The sequence below is a fragment of the Martes martes genome (genome assembly GCF_963455335.1).
Source record: "Martes martes genome assembly, chromosome: 7".
Taxonomy (NCBI): domain Eukaryota; kingdom Metazoa; phylum Chordata; class Mammalia; order Carnivora; family Mustelidae; genus Martes; species Martes martes.
Genome location: NC_137894.1, coordinates 79589642 through 79604022, shown reverse-complemented (window position 1 = coordinate 79604022; position 14381 = coordinate 79589642). Strand labels below are relative to the sequence as shown.

General features: G+C 35.1%; 1 protein-coding gene across 4 annotated transcripts in view; it reads left to right on the top strand.

Moving 5' to 3' along the window:
- STRN3 (striatin 3) overlaps nucleotides 1-12474 on the top strand; it is a 127400-nt gene extending 114926 nt beyond the window's left edge. For 2 of the 4 annotated variants that reach the window (XM_080809058.1, XM_080809057.1), the window contains 5 exons: nucleotides 10-177; nucleotides 1441-1581; nucleotides 6202-6309; nucleotides 10647-10733; nucleotides 10818-12474. In XM_080809058.1, the coding sequence (XP_080665184.1) occupies nucleotides 10-177; nucleotides 1441-1581; nucleotides 6202-6309; nucleotides 10647-10733; nucleotides 10818-10987 (674 nt within the window). In that variant the 3' untranslated portion in view covers nucleotides 10988-12474. The remainder of the gene's footprint in view (nucleotides 1-9; nucleotides 178-1440; nucleotides 1582-6201; nucleotides 6310-10646; nucleotides 10734-10817) is intronic. The other 2 variants (XM_080809060.1, XM_080809059.1) reach the window with 1 other exon arrangement.
- The last annotated feature ends 1907 nt before the right edge of the window (nucleotides 12475-14381 follow it).

Genomic DNA, 14381 nt, shown 5'->3' with positions numbered 1-14381 from the left:
TTTCCCCAGAGCCAAATGTTCTAGCTGGCACTTTAGTTGCACATACAGATGCTGTCTGGGGTCTTGCTTATAGTGGCATAAAAAATCAATTACTGTCTTGTTCAGCAGATGGCACTGTTAGGTTATGGAATCCACAAGAAAAATTGCCATGTATTTGCACTTACAATGGAGACAAGGGTAAGTAAATTTTGCCCTATAAAAAAAGCTGTTTTGTTTTTTTTTTTAACTTGGAAATAGAAATGACAAAGCAAATGATTTACTATTCCTTTGTTACTCTAAGAGAGATAATGAAATAATTTTATAAAGCTTGTGATGATCTTTGTACTCCTAGTCATTTCTTATAAACAAGAAAGGAGTTTTGCAAGTATATTCTATAGCTCGGTGCTTTTTGACCTTTTCCAGGACATGTCCTATTTAAAAAATAAAGCTCTTTGTAATAGTGAAGTAGACAAATGAGGCTGTTCATGGGAACAACATGAGGGCTTCCACTTACTGTAGTTGCCTGCCCAGAAAGACTGAAGGGATCACAGTCTTAAGCATACCTAATATGTAAGAGCACACTGATGAGAAATATCATAATCATTGAATTAGCACCCTTAAGTGGGAAGTACAGACTGAATTACAGGTAGAATTTCAGGTGTTTTCCTGTCAAAGAAAGCTGTAAGCAATTTGCTTTTTGATACCATTTATTTATATACATATGTTTGTGTACTGGTATTAGTCATGTTTTTAAGACATTTTTAAGTTATTTTAAAAATCAGACCTTTTATTTTTATTAAAAACTGTTTTCTCTTTATTAAAGCATTTTAGATAAATAATATATGCTTATTTTGTAGGGTCTCTTAGATACCTTAGTGATTCTAATAATTTTTCAATTACCCAAACTTTTGAGGTAAAAATTTATTTAGATATTTATTGCTTACTTCATCTAATTTATTGCTTGACACTCTGGATTTTACCTAGTTGTGCATTAATCTGGCCATTTGAATATTAAAGACAGAAGTTGCTGCTCAGGACGTGGTAGGATGGTACTGCATCAGTGAATTCCAGATCCAGGCTTTATTTTCACAGATCCAAAATTCCAACTTGTGTGAGCTGCTTGATAAGGCTTATAGGTCTCAAACAGGTGCAATCTCCCAAGATAGTGATGTGAGAATGCTAATTTATCATTTTACATTAAAAAAATGAAATAACTTCTGTACATATCTTCTCATAACTTTGAGCCCTCTAATTTGTAGTTTTTTTACACTGTTAAATAGAGTGTTATAATAACTAAAAATAATTGAGGGAAAGTCACTGGGAAATCTCACTATCCTAATGTAATTGTTCTCTTTTTCATTATTGACATTATTTCAGGAATACTTGAATTCCTTTTTCTTATTAGAAAAGCAGGGATTTCTAAATTGTTTTTACATTGGATCTCTTTGGGCTTCTTTTCAGAGCATGGAATACCTACATCGGTTGACTTTATAGGCTGTGATCCAGCTCATATGGTGACCTCTTTCAACACTGGTAGTACAATAATTTATGATTTAGAAACATCACAATCATTGGTGATGCTTTCATCACAGATAGATTCTGGTAAGTTTTCATTGATTTCTTTGAAACCTTAAAAAAGATTATTACAGGGGTGCCTCCGTGGCTCAGTGGTTTAAAGCCTCTGCCTTTGGCTCAGGTCATGATCCCAGGGTTCTGGGATCCAGCCCCACATCGGGCTCTCTGCTCAGCAGGGAGCCTGCTTCCTCCTCTCCCTCTGCCTCCCTCTCTGCCTACTTGTGATCTCTGTCTGTCAAATAAATAAATAAAATGTTTTTAAAAAAAGGATTATTATACAATAGAGGGTAATCTTTTAAGTTTTATATTTTGACTATTTGAATTTATGATGAAAAAGTTTCAGTACATTATAGGTATATTTATTTACATTGTTTTTGCAATTTTCTCAAATTATGCTTAAAAGCTTGGCGAAACATTTAGGGGACAGAGAACGTAAGAGTAATGTGTGAAAGCGTGGGAAATAATTTTAAAGTTTTAATGGAAATACACGTGAAAGTAGAGAAAATAATATAAGCCTGAGGAAAGCATCATCCGTCTCTATTAATTATGTATGAATGGCCAGTGTTGCTAATGTAGACTGTGATTTGTGCTTTACAATTTACTTAAATAGGGTTCCAAATAAGGCCTATGCATTGTAATTGATTGATATGTGTCTCAGGTATCTTCTCATCTATAGGTTCCCCCTCCATCTCTTCTTTTTCCCTTGCATTTTTTGATTGAATAAATTAAATAATTTATCCATCATTTATCACTTATCAAATTGAATCATTTATCAACCTGTAGTCTCCACAGTGTGGATTTTGCTGGTATCATCCTTGTGGTATCATTTAATGTACTTTCTCTTTTCATTTTATTTCCTATAAATAGAGGAGGCTTACTCAAATTCAGGTTTAATATTTTTATTTGTCACCACCTCACACCAGTCAGAATGGCTAAAATTAACAAGTCAAGAAATGACAGATGCTGGCGAGGATGCGGAGAGAGGGGAACCCTCCTACACTGTTGGTGGGAATGCAAGCTGGTGCAACCACTCTGGAAAACAGTGTGGAGGTTCCTCAAAAAACTGAAAATAGAGCTACCCTACGACCCAGCAATTGCACTCCTGGGTATATATCCTAAAGATACAAACGTGGTGCTCCGAAGGGGCACGTGCACCCGAATGTTTATAGCAGCAATGTCCACAATAGCCAAACTGTGGAAAGCGCCTAGATGTCCATCAACAGATGAATGGATAAAGAAGATGTGGTATATATACACAATGGAATACTATGCAGCCATCAAAAGACATGAAATCTTGCCATTTGCGATGACGTGGATGGAACTAGAGGGTATCATGCTTAGCGAAATAAGTCAATCGGAGAAATATAACTATCATATGATCTCTTTGATATGAGGAAGGGGAGATGCAAGGTGGGGGGGTTTGGGGGGAGGTAGGAAAAGAAAAAATGAAAAGATGGGATTGGGAGGGAGACAAACCATAAAAGACTCAATCTCAAGAAACAGACTGAGGGTTGCGGGGGGGAAGGGGGACGGGAGAGGGTGGTGGGGAAATGGACATTGGGGAGGGTATGGGCTATGATGAGTGCTGTGAAATGTGTAAACCAGATGATTCACAGACCTGTACCCCTGGGGATAAAAATACATTATATGTTTATTAAAATAAAAAATTAAAAAAAAAAAAAAAAGTTAAACACAGAAAAAAAAAATATTTTTATTTGTCTTCATTATAAAGTTTTTCAATGTTTTTGGCAAGACTACTTTATAGTAATTTGTGAGCTTTTATCGGAAGTAAATATTGTCTGGTGGTTTATCTTTTTCTTACGTTTTCAGTCTTGATGATCATTGCTTAGGTCCATTAATGCATTAATTCTGTTGAAGAATGATTTTTCTAATTCTTTCCTTCCTTCTCCACTTATTATCTAGAATATTTCTGTAAAAAAGGAACACCCCTCATCAATAATTTGATTGACCTGGAGTTAGTGATTGTAAGTGAAGGGGAAGATCAGTTACTGATCCCTTCCCCACTTTATCAGTTTTCAAAATAATGAGGTGGTTTCCTAGCATTACCTGAAGGTGACTTTTGAGTCTTTTGGGTGTTTTTATTACCATTATAATCTCTAATCTATAATCTCTAATAAATGTATCTGATGTGTTTCAGTCCGTTGCGGGTTTTACCTTTATCACTCCTCAGATTGTTTCATCTTTAGCCAGTGGGAGCTTATTTAGGTTTTGCTCTTGAGTCCTTTTGACATGACTCTGGTAGTCATTGATAACTTTCTTACTTTCTGATACGGCAAGATGTTTTGGGTTCATCTTGTTCATTTTGTGCCCCAGACTGAAATCATGCATTTCTCTAAGGAGCCATGGTTTCTTTTAGTGGAAAATGGCATTTAGAGACTATAATATAGGTGCAGGGCTTTTGGGTTGGTGCCCATTGATTTTATGGCTCTTGAATTGCTTGTTGGTTTGGGCTTCTTCAGTGGACAGAGCTAGAAATGCATTTTTTTTTTAAAGATTTTTATTCATTTATTTGACACACAGAGAGATCACAAGTAGGCAGTGAGGCAGGCAGAGAGAGAGGAAGGGAAGCAGGCCCCCCGCTGAGCAGAGAGCCCGATGTGGGGCTCGATCCCAGGACCCTGAGATCATGACCCGAGCTGAAGGCAGAGGCTTTAACCCACTGAGCCACCCAGGCGCCCCTAGAAATGCATTTTTAATAAATAAAAAGAACGATAAATTCATACAAATACTTCCCATTCAAATTGAGATCATACAAATACTTCCCATTCAAATTGAGATTTATCTCTTTGCTTTTTACCTCATCTTAATCATGCTGAAACTCTTGGTTGTCAGCAAAATCATCATCATCATCTCTTTTTTTTTTTATTCCGCAATATAGATAGATAAAAAAATAAATTTTTTTATTTATTCCGCAAAATAATAAAAATGACACCACCACCAATAGTTTGATTACTGATAATCGTTTCATATGAATGGTGTATTCCATTTGGGATGGGACATCTAATTATTCTGCTTTCAAGTCACTTGAAGTGGTTCATTTCTTTGTTTATACCTCAGTTGGACATGTAGTTACACTCATTTGTTTAATTTTACTTTTCCTTTTGTGTGTGTGTGTGTGTGTGTGTGTGTGTGAGAGAGTGCCTTTAAAAAATCATTTTATAATTATTAAACCATTTAAATGGCTTCATGGTCAAATCTCAAACAAAATTAGTCAAAGAAGTATCTTTCCTGGCATCTTTTCAACTCTAGTCCCTTTCTCCCTTTCACACAGGTAATGTGTCTAAGTTAAGTGTTCTTGTATGTATGTAGAATGACTGATATAGTTAAAATCTAATAAATGTTGATGATATTTTTCCATTAGTTTTGATCCCTTTAGTTTCTTCCTCATCTCTAATTAGAAATTAAGAACTTGGTAGCAGAGAAAGGTTTCATTCCTAAGAACATTAATTCCTGTTCTTTGTGTTTTTTTGTGAGTGTGGGTAGGATGGGGGTTGTTCCTTGCAAACATCTAATTTTCACTTGCAAGCAAATTTGTTCATTAAATGCTTATAATTCATTTATGGACTGTTTATTTAGAGTAATACTTACTGTGGCTCTTTTAAAATTCTAAACCACCTATACTGACAGTCTGCATTAAGATATTCCTAATTTTTCCTTGAGTTTAGTGCTGTCCATATTATAGGACATGACAGCTTACACTAACATTTTTTTTTAAAGATTTTGTTTATTTGACAGAGATCACAAGCAGTCAGAGAGGCAGACAAAGAGAGGAAGGGAAGCAGGCTCCCTGCTGAGCAGAGAGCCTGATGAGGGGCTTGATCCCAGGATTCTGGAATCATGACCTGAGCCATAGGCAGAGGCTTTAACCCACTGAGCCACGCAGGGGCCCCTACACTAACTTTTTTTTTTTTTTAAAGATTTTATTTATTTATTTGACAAAGGGACAGAGATCACAAGTAGGCAGAGAGGCAGGCAGAGAGGGAGGGGAAAGCAGGCTCCCCGCTGAGCAGAGAGCCTGATGCGGGGCTCGATCCCAGGACCCTGGGACCATGACCTGAGCTGAAAGCAGAGGCTTCAACCCACTAAGCCACCCAGGTGCCCCTACACTAACATTTTTTAAGAAACTGTATCTCTCGGGGTGCCTGGTGGCTCAGTGGGTTAAAGCCTCTGCCTTTGGCTCAGGTCATGATCTCTGTCTGTCAAATAGATAAACAAAATCTTAAAAAAAAAAAAGAAAGAAAGAAAGAAACTATCTCTCCAGAGCTCTAGTTTTAGTTTTCAGATTTTTTTTTATACAAATGCTTTAATTTTTTAATGATTCCTATTTGTTGATAAGCTTTAAAAGGCTATCAGCCAGGATTGCCTGGGTGGCTCAGTCTGTTAAGCGTCTGCCTTCAGCTCAGGTCATGATCCCAGAGTCCTGGGATCAAGCCCCCTGTTGGGTTCCCTGCTCAGTGGGACTCAGTGGGTAGTCTTCTTCCTCGTCCTTCTTCTCCCTTTGCCCTTCTTCTCCTGCTCGTGTTCTCTCTCTCTCAAATAAAATCTTAAAAAAGAAAAAAAAGGGCTGTCATCCAAATTTTAATCGAAAGCTTGAACTTTAGTGCATTTTCTTCCTTTATTTTTCAGGTTTACAATCCAGTAATCACATTAACAGAGTAGTTAGTCATCCCACACTTCCTGTTACAATAACTGCTCATGAAGATAGACACATCAAATTTTTTGACAATAAAACGGGTAAGTAGGTTGTCGTATATTCTTCTTAGTCTTAGTACTGTAAATTTGAGATGATCAAAAATGCCATTCTTTTTATGTAAGACATACTGTCTTTTTGCCTAAAAAATTGCCAAGTTGAACTATTTCAACTCACATTTTTGCTTTACTTAATGTAGTACACTTACATGTTAAGTTCTGTCCTTAAGTCTATATAATACTTTGCCTACCAATTATGTTTTTCTCCATGTCATGTTAAATATAAACCCATCCATTTGAAATTTCTTCTTCATATTCTTTTGTGAAAGGTCTCTTTCTGGGGTTTAGTATTTCAGATGTGCTCTTAGAATTATTCCTCAGAAGATGAAATGATGAAATAGTGGAAATTGTTAATTGTTATTTTCCCTCTATTTCTTATTGTGAGGAAACTTACCAGTTATATAGAAGTCAAATTAAATTTTAATTTGGCCTTAGGGTTGTTTTTTCTTAATGACCTCTGTTTCATCTTTCCTTAGAATACCACATAAAATATTATTGGTGCTCAGTTAGGCTCATTTGAAAAGCTAAAACCAGGGGTATTGAAGGATTTCCAAGTAAGAAACCGAAACCTGAAAGTTAATTGCAGCATTATTGCAGGGCAACAGATTGTCAAGCAAGACAGCAAATCAGAACTACAGATTTCTCTTTGATATCTCATTCATTCAAGAAGGCTCCATGCCAAACGTGAGCTTTAAACTTATGACGCTAAGATCAAGAGTCAGATGCTCTGTTGACTGAGCCAGCCAGGTGCCCCTCTACAGATTTCTCTTTGAAGGTTATGTAGGACGTGGTTATAATTATTAATCTTTAGAGTCTTAAACTAAATCCCCATGTTCAGGTAACACTCTAATGGACAGATTTCCTTTTAACTCAGTAGAAGTTGAGAAGAGAATGGATATTTACAGTCTGTACTCAAAGGAAAGAAGATTCATATTTGTATGAAAATTCTCAGTTTAGCACCTTCTCAAAACAATTCTATGAACATTTTTATGAAGTCTCATTGTCTTCCTTTGCTGCAAACACAGATAATTTCCTTTGTATTTCTGAAAAGATTTTTTAGATTAACTATTGGAGATTTATATTTAGGCTTGTAAGGGGAGGGTCAGGAATTTTAGTAGTTGTATTAACAGCAAAGTGTGAGTCTCTAGAGCTGTTTTATTGGCAGAAATCAAGAAAATGGTAATAAAATTTTATTTAATAACAAATAAGTAGCATATATATGTATAACTTATATGTTATACATGTAAGTATAACAGTCTTTCAGATTGTTTAAAAATTATACTGATTTATTCTTTCTGTTAATTAGTATAGTTGCCTTCTCTGTAATGTAAAGACAAAGCAATAGGCTCTTACCAGTGGAAATAGTCTTTCTAAATCCGTCTCACTTCCCACACAGGTACATACACATAACAATATTGAGTTAAATTAAATTGTAAATTGTGGTCAGGTATACTGTTTCCAAAGAAACTTTTCCCTGAAAATTGGTAATTCATTTAAATGTGATATAGCTGGTCTAATGTTGACAGCTAAGTTTTTAATAGAGTATTATTTTGTCAAGTGACTGTTGTATTTATTGAATTTTTTAATCTGAAAGATAGAAATTGATACTGTGGATGAATACAATGAATTCTTAGATTTTAACAAAAAGAATATATTTAGCTTTTGTATTCTGCATGGCACTGGCTGCTATCATGTATAAGATGTGGTTTCTCTTCTCTGGGAGCTTATTGTTTCGGGAAAATAGGACACGTGTCTCTGTGTGTGTGCACATGCACTCATATGTGCAGTAAGATGAGTCATGCTAGATAAAGGAATCTTCTTAGTGAGGGTTTGATCTTTTCCTTGAAGAAATGGTAAGTTTTATTGTTTGTGTGTGTGTGTGTGTTTGTTTTTAAGTGAAGAAGGTAATGGGAAATTCCAGTGGGCCTATTTTGAGCAGAGGCAGCATGGTGTAGGAACTTGGGCTGGAACAAAAGTATCTTATAGGTAAAGCTAAAGAGGTAAGTTTGAAGAAGGGAAACAGAAACCGTTGAGGAGAACTTCTCAGCACCAGGCTAAGAATAATGGATTTTTGTTTATGCTGTATCCTGTGAAAACTGCTTAAGATACTTGAGCAGGGTTTTGTAAAATTGGTTTAAAAAGATTATTTAAATTGTATTACCTGGTAGCTCTTTGACTTTAAAGAATTTGTAATTTCAGTTTCTGCTGTTTGTTCTGGAGAGATATTAAGGGCTCAGGATTTTTTAAAATTTTGGTAGAGGTACAAATTTGAGTTGCATATACCATGCCTGAGAAACTTAGCTAGTGATGGTGAGTTTGGAAAAAGATGTACAAGTGAGGAATATGGAGGAGTTGGAGACGGAAGATCCTGAATTTGTTGTGGACTCATTCATTTGGCACACTTTATTGTCTGCCATATTCCTGACATAGTTTTCAACTGTTACGTTCAGTTTCCTGAATAGAAGAGACAAAATGTGTGGTCCTCTTAGGTCTGGTCTACTTTTTTTTTTTTTGGTCTACATTTTTAAAAAAATATCTATTTTGTCTCCATTTCATAGAGTCTCACAATATTGATTACCCAAGTCAGAGGGCTTAAGGTGCTGGAGAGGCGAGAACAGACTGTGTATATTCTCTGTTTCCCTCCGTTAGAGGAGGCGTTAACTTTGGTCAGTGAAGAGAGGTAGTAGCAGAGACATGGGGCAAAAGTGAAATTGGTTGAATGGGAGAAGCCACAAGTATATGTTGCTAAAGACAGAGTCCTAACTCTTGGAAAGTGTCAGAAGTTTTGTGACTTCTGTGGTCACCAGTGGAAGCCCAGCATCCAACTTAGTTCAGCATTCCACCTCTTTATTCCTGTGTAGTCTGAAGGAGTCATTTAAATTTTAAAGTGACCTTCTGATTGTGTGCAGAGGAAGGGTTGACTCTCAATTGACTTAGCATATCATAGGGTTAATTTAGTGCACAGACAGGAGAACTGGAGGCAAACTGGGCAAACTATAGTAAGTAACCTTGAAGAAGTGAGTAAATCTGCTTTTTGGATGAAAGAATTCTTTGGTTTAAGATATGTTACATTTAGGAGATGCAGGATCATTCTCAGGAGAGGAACTAGATTTGTGAATTAAGAGTTACCATCATAGATAATGACATTTTAAAGGAAGCTAATGATGCTTGGTATTTAACCTCTGATGATTTGAGATTATTGTCCTGGAGACCAACTATTTCATGCTTGGTTTTTTTATAGGAATGTTGGGAGGAATGGATTCTAGATTTCTTTCTTTCTTTTTTTTTTTGAAGATTTTATTTATTTATTTGACAGACAGATCACAAGTAGGCAGAGAGGCAGGCAGGCAGAGAGAGAGAGAGAGGGAAGCAGTCTCCCTGCTGAGAGAGGCAGAGAGGCAGGCAGAGAGAGAGGGGGAAGCAGGCATACCTCTGTGGGTTCAGTTTCACACCACTGCAGTAAAGCTCATTTGTCATTAAAGTATGTCAAATGAATTTTGGTTTCCCAGTGTTATAAAGTCGTGTTTATACCATACTGTTGTCTACTAAGTGTGCAATAGCATTGTGTCTAAAAAACCCAAATGTATGTACCTTAATTAAAGAATATTTATTGCAAAAAAATTGCTAACTGTTGCTTAGCTTTCACCAAGTTGGAGGCACTCACCACAGATCACCATGACAAATACAATAATAATGAAAAGGTTTTCAATATTGAAGAATTACCAAAATGTGATGGAGACACAAAGTGAGCAAATGCTGTTGGAAAATGGTGCCAGTAGATTTGTTCAACACAGGGTTGCCACAGATCTTCATTTTGTAAAAAGAAACCAAAAACCTGCAGTATCTTTGAAGCACAATAAAGTAAGGTATACCTGTGCTACTGGGTGAACCTTGAAAACTTTAAGTGACAGAAGGCAGACACAAAAAGCCACATGTTATTGTATGATTTCAACTGTACGAAGCATCCAGAATAGGCCAAATCATAGTGAGAGAAAGCAGATTAGTGGTAACCAGGGACTTGGGGGAAGGGAGAAATAGGGAGTGACTGCTTAATGGGTACGGGTTTCCTTTTGCAGTGATGAAAATGTTCTGAACTGGATAATGGTGATGGTTGCATATCATTGCGAATGTTCTAAAAGCCACTGAATGATACCTTCCCAAATGGTTAAAATGGTAAATTTTATGTTACATGTATTTTACCACAGTAAAAAATATATTGCTATAGTGATTGTCTATTTTATGTTGATGCTATATTATGGTTTCTGATCTCGCAAGTTAGTAACTCTGTGAAAATTTTATCTTGTATGTTATGTTTTATTTAGGTAAAATGATCCATTCTATGGTAGCTCATTTGGATGCTGTTACAAGTCTAGCAGTAGATCCTAATGGAATCTACCTGATGTCTGGAAGTAAGTCTGAACTTCCTGTACTGCCACAAGCTTTATAAAAGAATTGTTACTCAATAATGTACTTTATTTGTTCTTTTATTACAGGCCATGACTGTTCTATTAGATTGTGGAATTTGGACAGCAAGACATGTGTGCAAGAAATAACAGCACATAGGAAGAAATTAGATGAATCGATTTATGATGTTGCTTTCCATCCATCAAAAGCATATATTGCCAGTGCAGGGGCTGATGCCCTTGCCAAAGTATTTGTGTGAATCAACAAAAACTCACATCTTAACAACAAATTTGCTTGGACAAAAAGAGGGTCTGCATCACTGCCATCTGAAACGTTACTGATATGACACTACATGTGATCTGCTTGGTGAAAGCTATTCGAGGCAGGCATAAATTGATGGAAATCACATCTTAATGTCAGGCTCATTAATTTAATTGTAATTACTGTATCTTGTGGGACAAATAAAAAGGACTCCATTATTTGTGGCCTGTACTGGATATGAACTGAGCATATGTCTGTTTTTTAGGTATCTTTAAGCCAATGTGGAGTCTGATCTTACAAAAGACTTTTATTTTGGACTCTGTGTGCTGCCTTAGGGTTAGGAATGTGGTGCTCTTGTTGGGGGGGAAGTGAGCTCCAAGAGTAGCTTTTTTTCATCTCTTAGTGATTTTTCTGTTTATCAGTTGAATGCCACAGATTCCCTTTTAAACTTATTTTGCTTTAAAAAAAAAAAGAAAATTTAACTTAAAATATTTTAGCATTAGTTGCACAAAATGTTTGGATAAAATTCTAGTTTTTATAAGTCTTTTTATATATTTAGCCTGTCACAACAGTGCTCAAGATTGTATTAAAGTTTTTCTGCATTATACAACCCTAAAACACAGAGATCTCACTGACCCGCTGCCGTGTAACCACACTTTTTCCTTCTTTTGCCTAATACAGCTCAGCTAAGTCCTTCCATAAAGATGCTAAATCACCTTCATCATCACATAATTGTTTTCATATACCAAGGACTATTAAGTGTATTAAAATGAAACAGTGGGGTTTAATACTCCAAATGAACTCTTTAAAAAGAAAAAAAAACAAACTAATCTTGGCATCCTATCACTATGTGATATTTTGTACATCTTACTGTATTTACAAGTTTATTTATCAAGGATTATCCATCTTGCTAATAGCCTATTATTTATTTCACTTTTTGTTGGTCTTTATATCCTTTTATTAATGTGCTAAAGGAACCTGTATATCTATTTTGGAACTCTTTGAATAGTCTAAAATAGACTAAAAATTGAATATTTTATAGTTTAAGTTACAAACCAAGGTGATTTCCCCCATATGCATATCTTGGTTTACCATGATTCCAAACAAAAACTATCTTGTTTAAAAATATTTGGAGTAAAATTTTATTTGCATTACAAATAGGATACAAAAATAGTTGAATCAGGATACAGAAATCTGCTGTGTTTGGATTAGTTATCCCTGTTTTATTTTTTCAGATGTGCTTAATTTTATGGTGTAACTAAAGATTTTGTTTGTGTAATGCATGATTAAGACAATAAAGTATTTTTTCTAGTCTTCCAAAAACTTTTCTGATCAGTTTGCGAGTTTTGATGAGTTTTGTAAGGTTTTTGTTTTACAAACTATGAATCAGCAAATTTTTAAGATTGTACCACATAGCAAACGTACAGCTGTTGAAAAATAATGTATATAAAATGCATATAATAAATATTAAATTGTGTACCTGTATGTTACTGTTGGTTACATTATTTTGTGTTGATTAATAAAGTGCAATACTTTACTCTCCATCATTAAACTAGGAAATGGAGATGATTTCTCAGTGAGTCCTTCATTTTTATGCTGTTCTATTAAACTTTGTATTGCTTATTGAGACTAATTAAAGATTAGGACAGTTAACACTATTAAGAATGACTTTCTACGTATTTCACCCCATTTGGGAATCTTAAAAAGTCTTCTATTAAAGTAAGTTAGATAATTCACAATAACCAAAAAAAAAGAAAAAGTAGAGATCCAGTATTAAATCATTTCCTTAATTTTTTTTTTTTTTAATTTGACAGAGAAGGAGAGCGAGAGGGAATACAAGCAGGGGGAGAGAGAGAGGGAGAAACAGGCTTCCCGTGGAGCAAGGGGCCAGATGTGGGGCTTGGTCCCATGACCTGAGCTGAAGGCAGATGCTTAATGACTTAGTCACCCAGGCACCCCTTAAATGTTCTGTTTATTAAATCTGGATTTCAGTTAATAGTGTTGTCATTCCTATCTAGCCATACCTATTTCCACAAAAAAGCAAAGCAGAGAATAAACTGCATTACTCAATTAAAAGTTGTTCTTATAAATAATAAGTATCTTGAAACTTTTTCTTTCAACAAGGTAATATCCTTTTTTGAAGAAAATTGGAAATGGAATTAGAGGGTAACAAAACTTAAGTGGCAAAATTCTATCTGAATTATTAGTGCAAAAAAATTACATTGTGTGTACATTGAGAAATTGTGTTTTCTACATAAAAACACAAGTGTCAATTTTAGTCATTGCTGGTGAAATACTAAAATTTTTCAGAAATTTTCTTGAAGTGATAGATTTTTTGTTTTCTGAAGATTCAACTTAATGAACAAAGTAAAAGGCATATTTTCTCCTTTTTTATTTTTCTCCTTAGTTTTGGAAATAACAGTTTTTCCAAAGGTAGTATGGTTTCTGGCAGCTATTCCAAACTGATGCGTTACTGTTTAACTGAAATGTGATTGTCATCATTGCAGAGCATAAACATTCACCTCTTGGAATATGTTAAAACTGAAATGAATAAAAATTAGTATAGATGTTTATTTTTCTCTTCTCTACTTTGGTTGTATTCTTCTCTCCAGTGTTAAATGTTTGGAAGAGACGAAAGGATGCAAAAAGAGAATGTCTTATTTTGTGTGCTCCCTTTTGTGACTTATAGGAAGTTACGTAGACTGATTTGACTATGAAATGGTGCTTTTTAAAGTTTAAGAATATTTTTGTATACAAATGTTAATCTGTTGACTTTCTCAGTAATCATCTGCCCTTTTCATACTTTATTTTTGTGTAATTTTCTCACATTTCAAAGTTAGTTATCCACTAACGACCAGTACCTCATTTAACACCTTAAATGTTATAAAAAGCCTAGCGTATTTGAAATTTAGGCATGCCTGCTAAAGTTGGATTGTAATACATCTTTTTAAAAATCCTTTTACTCCCTTTTAGTTAACGCTTTATCTTGTTTACTGACACAAAATAATTGATAGTAACTTGATAAGAGTGGTCATTTCTGCTCTTAGTGTTAAATCAGTCAGAGTGTTAGTTTCCCTGGTTACATCAGATGCCTCAGAACTTTGTCCTTTATAAAATTACCTTCTTTAAAAATGCTTGTAATGTTTGGAAGCTGGATTTTCATTTAATTTTTCAAGGAGTGGTACTCTCAGCTAAGAATTTGTTTTCTGTTTATGGAGGGAAAAGGTTAAACCCATTTTTGCTTGATTAAATAAAAATTCTTGTTACATGAGTCAGTTCATCTTTGAGGCATTTTGTTAAGAGGTGGGCACAGTTTGTCTTCCCATACTCCATTTTGCCAAATTTTTAAGTAGTGTTAAAGGCAATTTCATTTCTGCCTTTCTGAATACATG